The following is a 15,000-nucleotide window of genomic DNA, read 5'->3' on the forward strand; positions in this document are numbered from 1 at the left end:
TTGATCGATTATGGAAATGTGCGATGTTTTGATTTTAACTTGCGGTTGTATGTAAGCGCTATGGTTACTCTTGATGCAGAGTTTTCCTGTCTGTTCCATTTGAGTAATTTAAGGCCATTTATTTGAAAAAAAAATTCGTCTTAAGATAGCATACTTTAATTAAGTTTAGCAAGCCCAACACCGATGATATTAACAATAACCAATAGACTGTAAACAATAGATTACGGCAAAATTGGACAGATGTATTAAATCGTCTGACACATTGCCTATTATCCAAAAGAAAAATTAAGAATATTAACATAAGCAGCCTTATTGGGGGTGATTGCGACAACTTCATTTCACTTCTTTGTGGAAACTATCATAGATTATTCTTGTATTGTGCATTAAGCTTTGTATTGCCTTGTCGCGTTAGAGTCTGCAGGTCAAATAAACAAGAAAAAAATTCACCAATCGACCATAATATTTTTACTCTCAAAGACCAGGGCCTGGTTGTTCAAAAGCTGATTAATGCTAATCCCAGGTTAAAAATTAACCAAGGAGTTTATTTCTCTACTCCCAAATGCTTTTCAACGCTGATAGTCGGCAAAACTTTACATTAGAATAAGTTAATCTTGAAAAACAGAAATAAGGAAAAGAAACTCTCATCAAAAAGTTGAAAACATAAAACAAAAGTTTAAGCTAACCTGGATTAAGTTAATCGTCTTTTGAACAACCGGGCCCAGGTCAACTTCTTTGCCCGCATTGAAAAACATTCAACATTAAGTTTCTCACAAGGGAAAGAAAAACAGTAGAAAACTATTTTTATCTTTATCATTGAGATCAATCAGCAAAATTCTACAGACATTCTGCAGGTCAAATAAACAAGAAGAAAATTCACTAGTCGACCATAATATTTTAACTCTCTAAGACCAGGTCAACTTCTCTGTCTGCATTGAAAACATTCAACAGCAATTTTCTCGCAACAGAAAGAAAAACAGTAGAAAACTATTTTTGTTTTTATCATTTTGATCGATCAGCAAAAACGTAGATTTCATCGGTAGTAGCCAAAATGCAGGGTCAGGGTTGCTTATTAAAATTTTTGTCATTATCCTCCTGTACTGTTATTTGCAAATGTTTGGCATCTTTCCTTGATTTATGGTTCCCTGCTAGCAGAGATCTCTTTTCATTTGTGTTCACTGTGCTGACAAGTACAGGAAAAGAGACCGCTGCCGTGGGTCGAAACTCATTGTGCTGAGCATGCGTGGTGGTTACTTAGCGACCAAATCCTCATGTGATACTACAAGTTGCGTGGGCTCACTTAACAACAACTGAAATACTGTAAAGAAAGGCACGGGACACAGTGGGCTCAAGTCCAATCAGCAAACATATCATGGGGTATGCGGTTTGAAGAGTGCCGTCCAAGGTTGTGGACGGCGGTTGGATCAAATTGAGTTTTAACCCTTTCAGAGGTCTCTTTTCCTGTACTCGTTAGCCCAGCGAAAGCAAAAAGAAAAGAGACCTCCACTAGCAGGGAACATTTATGGTGGAAATTAGTCAAAAGAATTAGGAACATAGATGCACGGAAGCTAAAAAAGGGACATCTTAGTTTGTTTTTCAAAATTAAGAGTTTCCACAGACCTCCTCAGACCCGTGCTGCTATCACCACTGGAAAAAGTTCCTTGTAGGCTATGGAAAGAGATACCTGAGGGGTTGCCCAAGAACCAAAAAACCATGTACCAGAGGAGAAGGCACCAAAGCCCAGGGACCCTGATGCATCCAAAATCACCTCAACGTCAGGGGACGGTTCCAAGCCAGGGAAGAGCCAGAAGCTTACCCCATTCCAGGAGGACAAAAATGTATGCCGCCATTCAAGATCCAAGCAAAATTCCTGTTGATGTGAATAGGGTGGTCTCATTCGAAAGCAACATAACAAATCTATCATTCGATGCAAGAAAGTCCTGCCGGGCCAAACTATTTTGGCAGCGTATTGAAGGTGGCCAATTAGAGAGTCTAACTGGCGACAGTTGCACCACTTCCTAGCACGCCACTCACTGACTAGCACACACATTGCTTCCAAGGTTTTAGCAGGAAGTCTAGCAACGTGTTGGTTAGAGTCCAGTTCAATGCTCAGGACAACCATGACAGAAGAAGGCCCCACACATTTGAGGGGGTGAAATGGTAAACCCAACCTGCTGAAGAGCTCTTTAACCATTGTCTTTCGGATTACACCAAAGCTATTGATGTGAAGACCGGGCAGGGGAGGATGATCAAAGGGGCCAGCTACCTTGCCAAGGGATACTTTGTTCGCCAAATAAGAATCTACGACTCATGGATGTAAAATAGGCAGAAGGTTTGTTTCTAAGAGTTGATTTGAGCCTGCGAGGTTGAAAATAGCCTACCCGAAACCCTGACTTATGCCTTCCAACACAACGAAACTAGAGCTGATTAGGGTGGTGGCTGAGTTCGAGAGCAAACTGATCCACTTGGAGTGGGGTGACTGCAGAGGCTGGAGGTAATGTGCAGAGCAGAGGCAGTGAAGGGAGAACCAGAGATGAAGGCCCCCCTGAAAATGTGAAACGGGAAATAAATAATAGTAGTAAACAGAAGGAAATATGCTACATATCTGCATGTATCAGCCAGTTTATTATAGCTTGATCCTATATATGCATACATATAGCTGAACTTAAAGGACCTTAGTCACCCACTTTACATTGCGCGCCTTTGTTGTTGTTGTTATCTGGGAATTTGAAGCGTCTACTTCCTTATATGGACAAGTATCAATGAGTTATTCTAAAAAGAGATATTTAAAAAAAAGTTAATGTGGGGTGGTGCAGAGAAGGAGCGGCCAAAGAAAATGTGCACTCCGACCAGCAATGTGGTCCAGGGTGAAATCCTGGAATTGACACATGCAGTTCAATGTTTGAACTTTAAACTTCTAGTCACTGGCAATGTTATTATAAATACTGATGTTTCTCTTGATGTGCTGTCATCAGTTAGTCTCCTAAGGTGTTTTTGATAGTTCTTTAATAATGACTTGTCAGTAGACATTGTCCAATAAGTGATTTTTGGTTCTCTATTTACAGGGTACAAAGATTCCTGTTGTTAGGTTACCCGACCGAAAGGTACAGTCATGCATTTCTCAACTTCAAAAAATGATTAGAATCTATACCGGTAATGTATTTTATTTATATTTTTCTCTTAACTTTACAATGCACTCCTTATTGTTGACGTAGTTATGAAGATTCCTGTCAATAAACACACAAATTCAATGTATATGATGTATTTACTTTTCAGGGATTACTCAGCTACCTCAATGGAGAGACAGGTAAATTCTTAAACCATTATATATATTTGTAAATTAATTAAAGTATTTAGGCTCTGACTGTTTCTGCAGCTTGGTACCTATTGTTCATGCACATAAATTTCATGACATTCTGTTATCATCATCATTATTATGTTGTTGTTATTATTATTATTATTATTATTATTATTATTATTATTATTATTATTATTATTATTATCATCATTATCATCATCATTATCAGGTCAGGGATTAATGATATGCCTGCAAAGTTTGAATACCATCTACTCACAGGTTGTTCTGTTCACAGAAAGTCAAGATTTATTATTATTAGCAGTAGTAGTGGTGCATTTTTGTAGAGTAGCTTGATTATGCAACCCATTCCTAAATATTGCTACAAATTAAATTTAGTTTTGATAACACACCCTTCAATTTGCCCGATTTTCAACAGACACTTCAAGTAGCATTGACAAGAGTGTTCCACTGGAGATGCCTAACCAGCGCTCAGCTGCGGCACAAGCACAAGGTAAAAAATCCTTTAAGGTTCAACAGCCAAGTAATACATGTATGCTGTGCAGGTCAATTACAACCTGTTCCCTTGAACAATGAAAGTGTACCAAGGACTCCTTGTGCATTGAATATGTACTACAACCATCAGAAAGTTTCTTTGGTGCATACAGATTGATAAAGGTGAAATCTTGTCACTAAAATTAATGTTGTGGTCATCTTGGGAGATGAATACACTAAAAAGGTCACATGTTATCAGTTGTTTGCATCGGAGAGGGTCAATGAGACTTTGGAATGTTGTGATTTGGAGTGGTAGTACACTGTAGATAGAGTGGTAATAGCGCAGCTTTCGTTTTGGTCACTGTATGACTGTACATACGTCCACCATGTCAATGTGACCAGTATCATGTGACAATATTGTGGGCTCGAATTTAGAGGCGGCCAAACTCCAGCTGGTTTACAGCGTACATCTTCAATATTGGTCATCCATGTCATGGTTAATTGACACCTGTCAAAACAAGGTATCCACTGACCAGTATCATGTGACCATATAACACAGTCACTCAAGTTTAGAGCTCATCAAGGTCAGCTGCTTTTTTTTCAAGAGTTGACCGCTGACCAGGTACTGGATTTTGATTGGATTGCAGGCTCAAGCCAGGTTAACTTACTGTCAGAATAAATAACCCGGGAGCTCTGATTTTAGGCTTGGCTGAATCTAAATATTAGAACTTCAATAAAACACTCAAGTTTTTATTCAAGAGTGGCATTAAGATAGAGTGGTAAGAGACCTTAATAAGGTCAAATATAATTTAGACAAAGTTTTCCCTCCCTCCCATCTTCTAGTAATAGTATACATTCCACACACTGGTCTCAGTGATGTGTTGACGGGTGCTTGGGGGGTGGACTTTGGCTCAGTTGCCATGGTGACCTCCTTGCTGCTGAGGAGAGTGTTGCCTGAGCCTCTTTTGCTACCTTTGTGGCACCTACCCTCCAGTAAATTGGTGTAGTGTTTTAGTAAAATGTTAAAATTTCAGAAACAAGACACATCAGAGGTTTTTTAGTATTAGAGTAGTTTACTTATCTTGAATAATTTGTATTTTTGAAAAAACAGCAAAAAGAGCTGGAGATGATTCAGGAGGGGGGGAGTTCAAGAAACCAAGAGTTGAGGTCAGAGTATCGTGCTACATGTATAGTTTGATGAAAAAGTTCTTGAATTTAAGAGCAAGTGTTGGTACTGTTTTGTAAACCTTGGTATGGTAGTCATACTACATCACCAAGTGATGGTTGGGTGAGCACAATATTTAGGAGCAGAAACCAGTGGCAATCAATAGCCTGTGAATGGGTTTCCTTGGCCTGTGGCCTGTCAGTAGATGGAAACTGCTTTTATCTTGTTGAAGCATGAAAGGTACATGTAGTTACATGTAAGTCAGTTTGGTTTTGTTACCAAAGCTAAACTATGTTTCATATGCTTATCTTTTGCAGACAGAACAGCTACGGCTTGATAAGGTAAATTTAATTTGTCAAATACTTTTTCAAAGTTTTAATAATTGTTATTTAATGTTAAGATACCAAATTGTTTAACAAGGAAGTTTAAGTGTCACCTTTGTGTTTCCTGAGGAATTTTTAAGAATCTTTAGTTAGTGATGCACACCCAATTTTAGGTCATCCAGTTCAGTTGTCAATTGAAACTGGTTAAAGATGCAGAATGTTTTTAGATGTTATATTTGACAATGATAATTATATGCAATGCTTGTTCTACCTTGTGTACCAACTTCTCATCAGTTTCAATTCATGGATTCATAGAAAAGGTTGGAGGCTCGGCTTGAAGGTCACAAGGAGGGGACTGTTACCACTGAACAAATCAGGTACAGTTTTCTCTTTGACTTTAACCCATTGACTCCTGAGGGTTCCCCATTGAGGAGTAAAATCATCTGGCGTTATGCACCAGTCAATGTCCCTGCCCTCAGGAACATGTGAGTACGTACTAAAACGTGAAAGGAACAAAATAATAATTTAATGCTCTTTACAAATCACCTTTCCTTGAACGGGAAATTTTGTGAAACAAAACTCTCTGAATGTGCATTGTGACCTAAAAACTTTGCAAAGCATTTTGTTTTGCACATATACAGGACTAATCAGCTCAATGGAAATGCAAGAAAAAAAGGTAATGTATGCAAAATTACCATGAGGCCCGAAAAAGAAACTGCTGATCAACGGATAGTGGAGTCCCCACTTACTCCCCAGTCTCGTAGGCGAAGATCGTGAATTTGTGCGCACTTCCAGCCTGCAGGGGGATCAAAGTCGAGTGAAAATAAGTTTAAGTCCCCGCAATTCACCGCTATGGCCCGGGTTGGGGAAAGGTGGGGGGGGGGGGGGGGGAGGATTTACTTTGACTGCTGCATTAGACAGAGTAAAATACTAAGTATGGTTGGTTTAGGGGTGAAAGGGTTAATACCAATATCAATATAACACTGTAGATGTCTCACAAATTATGAATGTAGTGACCAGTTTGTGTAATTTTCCTCGACCTTGTACGCCATCTGATCAGTGGACAATGATCATGTATCAAGTGATTTTGCAGCTTTTGTTAGTTTTGAAAGCTTGTTTACCCTCAAATACCTTTTATAGGTCTTTGAGTGATGCCATGTCAGTTGAGAAGATTGCAGCCATCAAGGCTAAGCGTCTTGCAAAAAAAAGGACCACGATTAAAGTTGATGACGATTTGGAAGCTGGGGCTTTGGTAAGTACCAAAAATCAGTTCAAGAGGAAGGAGGAGACAAATAATTTGTCAACTCCAAAATGATGATAATAATACATGACAATATTATAATATTAATAATTTATTATGCAGTTGAGTTTCTCTCTTGCCTTTGTTCTTCTTGTTTGCATTGTTTTTTGAATTGAAGCTTTCTTAATTATATATATCTCCAAATACTGTACTGTAATTGTTTTAAATTTTTATTAGGAACAAAGGTTTTTTGTAGACGCGGAAGTTGATGTTACAAGAGACATAGTGAGTCGTGAGCGGCCTTTGCGAACAAGGACCTCTGTGTTGCAGAGCTCAGGAAAGGTTTGTGCTAATCATTGGCAAATATGTGCATGAAATTGACTCAGGAAAGTAAAATGTGCCAGAAAACCCTGACCAGCGCTTTTTGAAAGTTTGCATTTACTTGTGCTCTCATTCAACATCATACTTTTGAAGTTAAAGGTAAAAGTAGAGCTGCTTCGAAATTAATTGTGCTAAAATTAAAAAAAAGGAAAAGAGGAAGAAAAAGGTGAGGGAAACACCCACTCACTCACTATCCTTTATGATGTCAGTTATCCACTGAACCGCAGGTCTGACATTGCATAGCCATTTCCCTTCTCCATAAAATGTGGTTGTTTGCGTCCTCTGGGATTAGTCCAGATAACTGGAGGTCCTCTCTCAGGACCTCCTGGTTAAACATGAAAGGAGAGCATGGATGTAAGCAGTCATGAAAAGTAGAAACTTTAAATGGTTTAACAAACGTCTTGTTTATACTGAGATGTGTAACTACCAGTGGCATGTTGTCATGTAAAAGACAGTTAGCCAATCTTGTAATCTTAGCTAGTCCATTTCTTTCCCACGTTTATTTGGGCATGATGCATGTGTGTTCCATTTTGTCACTTGATGAGATACTCTGAGAATAAATTTCATAATGTCTGCTTTATTTTGCAGCAATTCCTAAAGAATGTGTTGGCCATACTGCAATCAGTAAAAGCTCAGGAGGAAGGAAAAGTCAAGAACTTACAGAATCAAGACCCTTTTGCTAATACACCAGTACGTTTTAAGATGGCAGTCTCTCTTTTTAGTGTTGTCAGTGGTAGACATTTTTCAACCAATTAACTTTTCATAATTTTTATTTCTTTGTCATTCATGTTTGTTGTACAGGAAGTCAAGAAAAAGCCAGCTACCCCAGTACCATACAACAGATATGATCAGGAGAGATTTAGAGGGAAAGAAGGTAATTTACCTTTTACCAACCAAATCGTGACTGTGTAACAGCAAATAATAATGTTGTGGTAAGTTATTTGGTAAATTTGCTTCAACACAAGGCCTTTTTGTGGGTGCTAGGTCTCATATGCAAGCTAATGAGGGTGTTGCCAAAGAACAGTTACTACAAAGAGAGTTTATGTTAAATTAATTATGTGCTTGATGCTCCATTAACAATGTTTTTGATCCCTACAGAAACTGAGGGATTCAAAATTGACACAATGGGAACATACCATGGTCTTAGTTTGGAATCTGTGAAGGTAGTGTGTAACAAAATTAATTTATTGTCTGTTTTGCTTTACGTCAAGAGCACTGGTCAATTAAATTCTACTAAAAAGAACTGTGTCTAACTCTATTACATTAAATATAGCTTCAGCTTCCATTTGAATTTACAGAATCCAAAATGTTTTACAGGTCAGTCTATATATTTAGCAACTGCTAAATGTTAAAGAGGATGAATTAGAGTTACAAATTTGACAATTGTTTCATTTTATTTTCCCAGGAAGGAGTTCAAAAGCCTGCCAAAAGAGTGTTACCTAGTCCTTCTCCTCATACACAACCTAACAAGTCTCCAAGACCTCGTAAGTGTGACAAGTTATTGAAGGGCCCTCTGATGTTTACAACTGAGCAGCATTAGTGCATCATATTCACAAACTCAGGATGAAGATAGACAGATTATAAATTAATGTGATACAAAACTGTCTCGAATATTGCAAAGTTCTAATTTAACATTAGCATCAAGTGTCCAGGCCCACTGTTTTGTTTTTTGTTTTTGTTTTTTTGTAGTGCAAAACATTTTAACCAACAAAATTAAACTAAAAGTTTATTGAAATGAAGAGATATTTTTCCCAGATGTGTAAGGTTTTTTATGTTTTTTTTTTCATTTGCGTTGTGCTTCATGATAGAAGATCTAAGAAAGGTTGTATACTACAACATTTTAATCACTTAAAAAAGTAACAGTGATACATTGTAATATGGTACAGCATTTACTGCCTAGATCGGAAAAATAACATGACACAACTATCTCATTGTGTTAACTCTTTATTTTGTTTTAGTCCCACAAAAGCCTGCGAAACGAGGTGAGACTAATAATTATTTATGTTACAAGTTATTTTTTTGTCACTAATTGAATGCAGGAACTGTGAGCCATATTTTCCCTCATTTTTCTATAACGTTTATATGGGTGGGGAGTGCTGCAGTTAAATTTGGCATCAACTCAATGGATTGCTGAGGAAATCTATGAATTGTGTGCTGTGTAGAGATTCAAAGTGTCTATGTGCCAGATTTTGGTATTGCTTGTTTCCTTCCAGAATCTCGAACACCAATCATAATAATTCCTGCTGGTGCAACTTCACTGATATCACTGTTCAATGCACAGGACCTTCTGCAAGATTTCAAGTGAGACTATTTTCTCATTGTATTAATAATTGAGTGACGACCTCATACTGAAAGGTCCCATTCTTAGTAATCCAGAGAGCTTCTTCTTTTCGATCTTTTTCAAGGCCTGTGCAATTTTGGTCAGACCAAATCTGAATCATTGAATACATCCTTGAACATCATCTAAATATGTATTATGCGATGTCATAGTCTTAACACTTTGATTCCTGACTTTTCAACTTTACCCACTTTGGTGTAAACAGGTGGCTAACTTGGAAAAAAAGTGTAGTTTTAGAAATTGTTTTGGATTAGAAGGGCCAAGGGACAAAAATTCATTTAACAACTGCCTGTGAGGAAACCATTCAAACTAATTTGGGCTAGCAGAAGTCATGTGAGGGTCCCACCTAAGGAAGCAGCTAACAGAACTCTCAATTCTGCTCTTACAATACTCAAACTGAGAGCATCTGCTGTAGGCTACTTTCACTCACTGCAATCACCTGTTGTATATGCTACTTTCACCAACTGTTGTCATTCGTTAAGGTTTGTGAGTTCTGAGGAGAAGAAGGCACAGGGTGTGAGACGTGAGAATGAGGTCCTTATTCAGCGAAGGAAGGAGATTCACCAGGCCCAAGCTGCACCTGGAGCCACGCCAACAACAGTGACTGTTCCATACAGAGTGATTGACAACCCAGCCCGTCTTCAACACAATGACTGGTATGTTAGTGATTAACTTTACACACTGTACTTCCCTGGAATGCAGCCATTCTTCCACTTTGCAATGCTAAAATATACAGCAGCATTATTCATGTGCAAGCAGAAATGATGCAACGTTCACCAAGAACAATATCATTGTTATTGCTTCGGTGCACGTGGTTCGGGTAGAGCTGCATTTTAATGGCTGGGAGAGCTGCCATAATGTTTCTCCACTTCCCTTTTCCTCTGCTTAGCCTTACTGGTACTTACCAAGCTAGGTACACAGAAATAATGCAAGTGTTTGCTTGCTTCCACAGGAGTCGTGTTGTAGCAGTTTTTGTCCAAGGGCCTGCATGGCAGTTCAAAGGATGGCCATACACCTCACCAGTTGATATTTTCTCAAAAAGTAGGGTTGTTATCTAAATCATTATTTTTATTATTTTGATATGATTGTTATCATTGTTATTTACCGAAGCTTCTTTACTTAGTCTGCCATGATGTATTCGATTTCCAAACAAAAGGAAACAGCTTGTGCATTTCCGTTTTCAATGAGATTGACTTTGAATTTGTTGTGTTGCAGTCAAGGGTTTCTATCTAAAATATGACGAGATGAAGACGGACCCAAATGTTCAAAAATGGGATGTGCAAATTCTAACAGTACGTAATTACCTTTTCAAAATATTGTGTGGTGTTGCAGAGTTGTCCTTGTTAATATTCGTTTCATCTGACAACTTTAGATCAGTCGAAATAAAAGACATTTGGATAAAGCTTCTATCATCCGATTCTGGGAAATTCTTGACAAGTAAGTGAATATGTTATAGGTAATTTTATATTTGGGTCCAATTTTTCCAAACTATAATCGTGGACAAAATTTCTTAGGACAGTGGTGTAAAACGACGATTTTCTAAATTACTTCGAAAAGCAGTGCCATATTACAAATACATGTGGCAGGGATACCACGCGCACCGCTGGTGGCTCAGTTGGTTGAGCACCGGGCGGCCATGCGGGAGGTCGTGAGTTCGACTCCGGCCGGACCAACACTCAGGGTCTTTAAATAACTGTGCTGCCTTTGTAATTACATCCGCAAATGGTTAGACTTTCAAGTCTTCCCGGATAAGGACTATAAACCGTAGGCCCCGTCTCACAAATATCTTCTATGTTCATTAGTTCCCTGTGGGACATTAAAAAACCCACACACTATTCGAGAAGAGTAGGGGATGAATTTCCCGGTGTTGTGGCTGTCCTTTGTGAATGTATGGGTTGGTGGGTATTGGTCCACATCAGCTGAATATCTGCCAAAACGTCAACCTTCTCAAGCAAATAAATAACAAACAAACATCAAACATTGTTTGGTGACTAATCATTTTACCGTTTGGCCACCTTCTGTGGTGCTGTTTGAGCGTATTTGGTCGTGTTTGATGAAATCTGAAAGGCCATCAAACATTTGATCAACAACTTAAAACATTTCGTTTGTTCTCGTGTTTGATGGCCAAAGTATTGTTCGTTCAGACAGCCGTATCAAACATGTGTGGCGCGTGCATGCGTACCACGCTAGTTCTTTGCTTGTGGAGTTTGATCTGAGTTAGATCAAACATGTTTTAACCGTTTGGCCACTCACTTTAACATCAGCATATTTGGTGACCAAACATTTCCCGTTTGGCCAGGCCCTAACTCTAGTTTCTTTCTTTCTTTTTCTACCGGTAATGCCTTTCGCTAAATTTATTAAGGCCCCCTTTCTTATTAAGCCTATCCCCCCTCAAATGTGCTTGAAACAGCCTCCAAGCAGGGGGCTTAAGGAGGCTCGAAAGGGTTTTCAGCTGAGCGCGCGCGCGTAAGCCACACACGCAATTCGTAAGCTGTTTGCGTCAGCTTATGATTTAAATGGGTCACCAGAAATAAACAAATACCGCTAGTTTCGCTTACCTTTCTCCAATTCCTATATACATGGCATATAAATAGACATCTCCTATTCACGAAAAGTACGAAAATTTTACTTAAACGGTTTAATACTTACTTAAATCCGTTTGTGTTGACCTGTAGCTCCACTCGCGCGCGGACTCGAATGAGCGGGTGACGCATGCGTAAATGCTGATCTTGTAACCCCCTAATTTTTCCTGATTTTGCAACTTTACTCGTTTATATCTCTGCTTCTGGACGGTGAATTTTTTTGATTTTTTGCATGTTAGCTTAGATTAATTTAAACCGTTTGTCTTTCAAATTTAAAAAAATTCTGTTGGTGAAAAAAAAAACTAGAGACACAATTCAAAAAAACTTATTTTTCTGAAAAACTGAACTACAGATTTTGTTGAATTTTAAATATTTTAGAGAGTATTTCTAACATTATCTGGTAACGATGAATGGGAAAATTTCACCGTCCCGTTTCTTCAAAAAGGACCACATATGTTGATTTTAAGGCTCAAAGAAATGCCTAATATCGTTGTCATGGTAACATTATTTTGGAGGAAAACATAATGTGAGAAATCTACGATAGGTACTTAATACCCTGGCCAAATTTCGTCTTGATATGATTGCCCTAACTGTATCTAAGGACAGAATATGTTTATTTGTTTGAAAAAAGGAGAAACTATTTCGAGCCTCCTTAAGTACTTGACTGCGGTGATTTTCCTGACTTTCAGTTCATTTCATTTCATTTTTTTACTTAACTCTGAAGTTGACTTCCACTCAAGCTTGTTGAAATATCAGTCCTAAATAAGATTCCTTACGCGGAGGATCAAATTCCTTCAATTATGTCATTCCTGGGTTCAAACCTTGGACAATTCTGTTCGACACGGAGTAAGGTCTGCTTAAAACGAGCAATTTAGGGCCTATTTCGGTTGTTCCAGAATCAATAGTTTCAAGATTTTCTACTTTTTTTGTCTTCTCTTTTAAAGTGTACATATCGAGTAAATCATCCGTCTATCAGCAACTTCTGGTTCAGTTTTAATCTTTTTCTTTCTTTTTGCGGCAGATTTATGATCAAGCACAAACCACACCTGCGCTTCTGAGCTCAAATATTTTCCTCAAATTGAGGCTACTACGGGATCAGTGTAATGGGACTACTGATGCTCTATTGTCACGGATAACGAATGTCTATGTGCGGAACGGAAGTCATTTCAATCATTAACGAAGCCCGAGAAGACCTGAGCTTGCAGCGACATGAACAATTCTCTTTGTGCTCATGTTAATTAATGTCGACAGTAAATTTAAAAACGAAACACTAGTTCAGACTTACTACATAACGACGTAGCCGTGACGAAACCTTTTTTCCGCTGAAATTGTTGCCTTTGTTACTAATGCCGTACGAAGGAGATCACAAGCGTCTGACAAGGGATAAACAATGGTAGCCAGTTTCCTTAGACCTGGTTATTTCTTAATTTTCATGTAAGTCCTCCATCTTTACAGTGTAATTTGGCGTAACCATAGTGATTGTGCATTGGTTGGCTGGAAGACCAATGTTTGGCAGAAAAGCTGTGAGGGTCGAGAAAAAGATTTTTGAAAAATGATAGCTTCAAGGGGAGATGTGGGAAATGACTTGGCTCCGGTTAATCGACCTTCTGTCCTGAGGCTTATGAAGGGGGTTTGCGCAAGACGACGACGACGGCAAAGAGAACGCCATGAAACAAAAGCTTTGCAATCCCCGCACGTGCGTACGCGTAGGGAGCTTAAGCCTGGGCGTTTTTGACACGCGGACGGCAACCGGAAGAGAACATTTCGCGTGCTAGGACAGTGATGTCTCCCAGATATTATACCAATCATCATTAATGGTGATAAGATACTTCGCTATGCAAATGCGGTTGGGTGAAGACAAGTTAAAAGGGAAAACAGCTCACTTCCGGTTGCCGTCCGCGTCTCAAAACGCGCGTACTTAAGCTCCCTATTCTCGGACGTGTCCCGTCTGTCCTCTTCCTGACAACCACCTGAAATGACCAAATTTATGGTTAAGTGGAGCACACGAGCACCTGACGATAAATTTTCGAATTTCACTCCAAACAGCCGCACTTATTCCTGAAATGTTGATCCACGCTTTACACGCGGAATGACTTAGGAGTAATTGCGAAATTACTACAAAAACGAGAAATAATATTTTTAGACAGCGTTCTCGTACGTAGCCGTCGTCGTGGTCCTTGCGTGAGCTCGTTATTAGGGAGTTTGTAAAGAAGCGGCTACTGCAACGGCACAAAACAGTAATAATCATTGGTAAAAGGAGGGATTCTGTATGACAACGGCGTGAAATCACCAGAAGAGAAGTTTTCTATTTGACTTAATAATTAATTGTTCAATGCACAATGTTGGAGCCATGTTTTCTCTATTCTCTTGGAAGTGCAGTTCATAAGATCCAAGAATCAAACCATGCAGGTTTACCCCTTTTAATCCTTCTCTTTACATAATTATATAATTATGTAATATATATATATGTATATATCTCTCCTTCTCAACTGTACCCAAAACAGAGTATTTGTGGTGTCACACTTCACATCATTGGTATATTTTGCATTCGATGATCAAACGAAAGCAATTGGAAACTGAGTAAACTTTGGCGAAACGTCAATGTAGGAGGGTGGATCATCGGTAACATAATTTGTTAACCTGACACGGTGCGCGGCTTAAACCTTTTTCGTGCCCTTGAAGCCATGTTTAACTTGTTATTCCAAGTGAACGTGCCTTAAGACAAGCGTCCCAAGTGTTCAAATGGTTTTAGGCGTTTTCACGGACGATATGGTTCTTAAAGTGGTACTACGACGAAAATCTTTCCAATCTAAGCCATTTTGAAACATAAACAAGTAGTCTGCGTGAGAAGAAAAACGCTGTTTACTTTTTTCAAATATCTCTTTTCGTTCCAGAGATATTCGAGTTTTTAAAATATGCAAATTAGCCAAGTGCTGACGTCATACAACTAATTTTAAGGATGAAACCACTGCAAAAACCGTGTACGATCAAAACTTGCTCTACGGTGGATCAAAATAGATCGTGACCACACCAAAAAACTTTAAAAATAGAGAATATACTGTAAAGGTTGGTCAAGACAACGTGAAGATAGGCGTTGTTACAATATTTCGGCTGGCCAACACCAGCCTTCTTCAGGTTTATTGAATGGATAAACGCTTGTTACAAGATCTTTATATTTACCGGA

At 38.7% G+C, this 15,000-nt stretch overlaps 1 protein-coding gene across 2 annotated transcripts in view; it reads left to right on the forward strand.

The window, feature by feature from the left end:
* Positions 1 to 15,000, forward strand: part of LOC138031969 (parafibromin-like) — a 16,342-nt gene that overhangs the window by 361 nt on the left and 981 nt on the right. The window contains exons 3-21 of one of the 2 annotated variants that reach the window (XM_068879566.1): positions 3,063 to 3,101; positions 3,274 to 3,304; positions 3,732 to 3,806; positions 4,899 to 4,954; positions 5,270 to 5,293; positions 5,591 to 5,652; positions 6,416 to 6,527; positions 6,753 to 6,857; positions 7,485 to 7,586; positions 7,698 to 7,770; positions 7,995 to 8,059; positions 8,302 to 8,380; positions 8,855 to 8,878; positions 9,110 to 9,197; positions 9,717 to 9,890; positions 10,187 to 10,275; positions 10,450 to 10,526; positions 10,607 to 10,671; positions 12,838 to 15,000. The exon at positions 12,838 to 15,000 is cut by the window's right edge and continues 981 nt beyond it. In XM_068879566.1, the coding sequence (XP_068735667.1) occupies positions 3,063 to 3,101; positions 3,274 to 3,304; positions 3,732 to 3,806; positions 4,899 to 4,954; positions 5,270 to 5,293; positions 5,591 to 5,652; positions 6,416 to 6,527; positions 6,753 to 6,857; positions 7,485 to 7,586; positions 7,698 to 7,770; positions 7,995 to 8,059; positions 8,302 to 8,380; positions 8,855 to 8,878; positions 9,110 to 9,197; positions 9,717 to 9,890; positions 10,187 to 10,275; positions 10,450 to 10,526; positions 10,607 to 10,671; positions 12,838 to 12,874 (1,377 nt within the window). In that variant the 3' untranslated portion in view covers positions 12,875 to 15,000. The remainder of the gene's footprint in view (positions 1 to 3,062; positions 3,102 to 3,273; positions 3,305 to 3,731; positions 3,807 to 4,898; positions 4,955 to 5,269; positions 5,294 to 5,590; positions 5,653 to 6,415; positions 6,528 to 6,752; positions 6,858 to 7,484; positions 7,587 to 7,697; positions 7,771 to 7,994; positions 8,060 to 8,301; positions 8,381 to 8,854; positions 8,879 to 9,109; positions 9,198 to 9,716; positions 9,891 to 10,186; positions 10,276 to 10,449; positions 10,527 to 10,606; positions 10,672 to 12,837) is intronic. The other variant, XM_068879569.1, reaches the window with a different exon arrangement.

Source organism: Montipora capricornis, chromosome 2, assembly GCF_036669925.1.
Source record: "Montipora capricornis isolate CH-2021 chromosome 2, ASM3666992v2, whole genome shotgun sequence".
In the NCBI taxonomy this organism is placed as follows: domain Eukaryota; kingdom Metazoa; phylum Cnidaria; class Anthozoa; order Scleractinia; family Acroporidae; genus Montipora; species Montipora capricornis.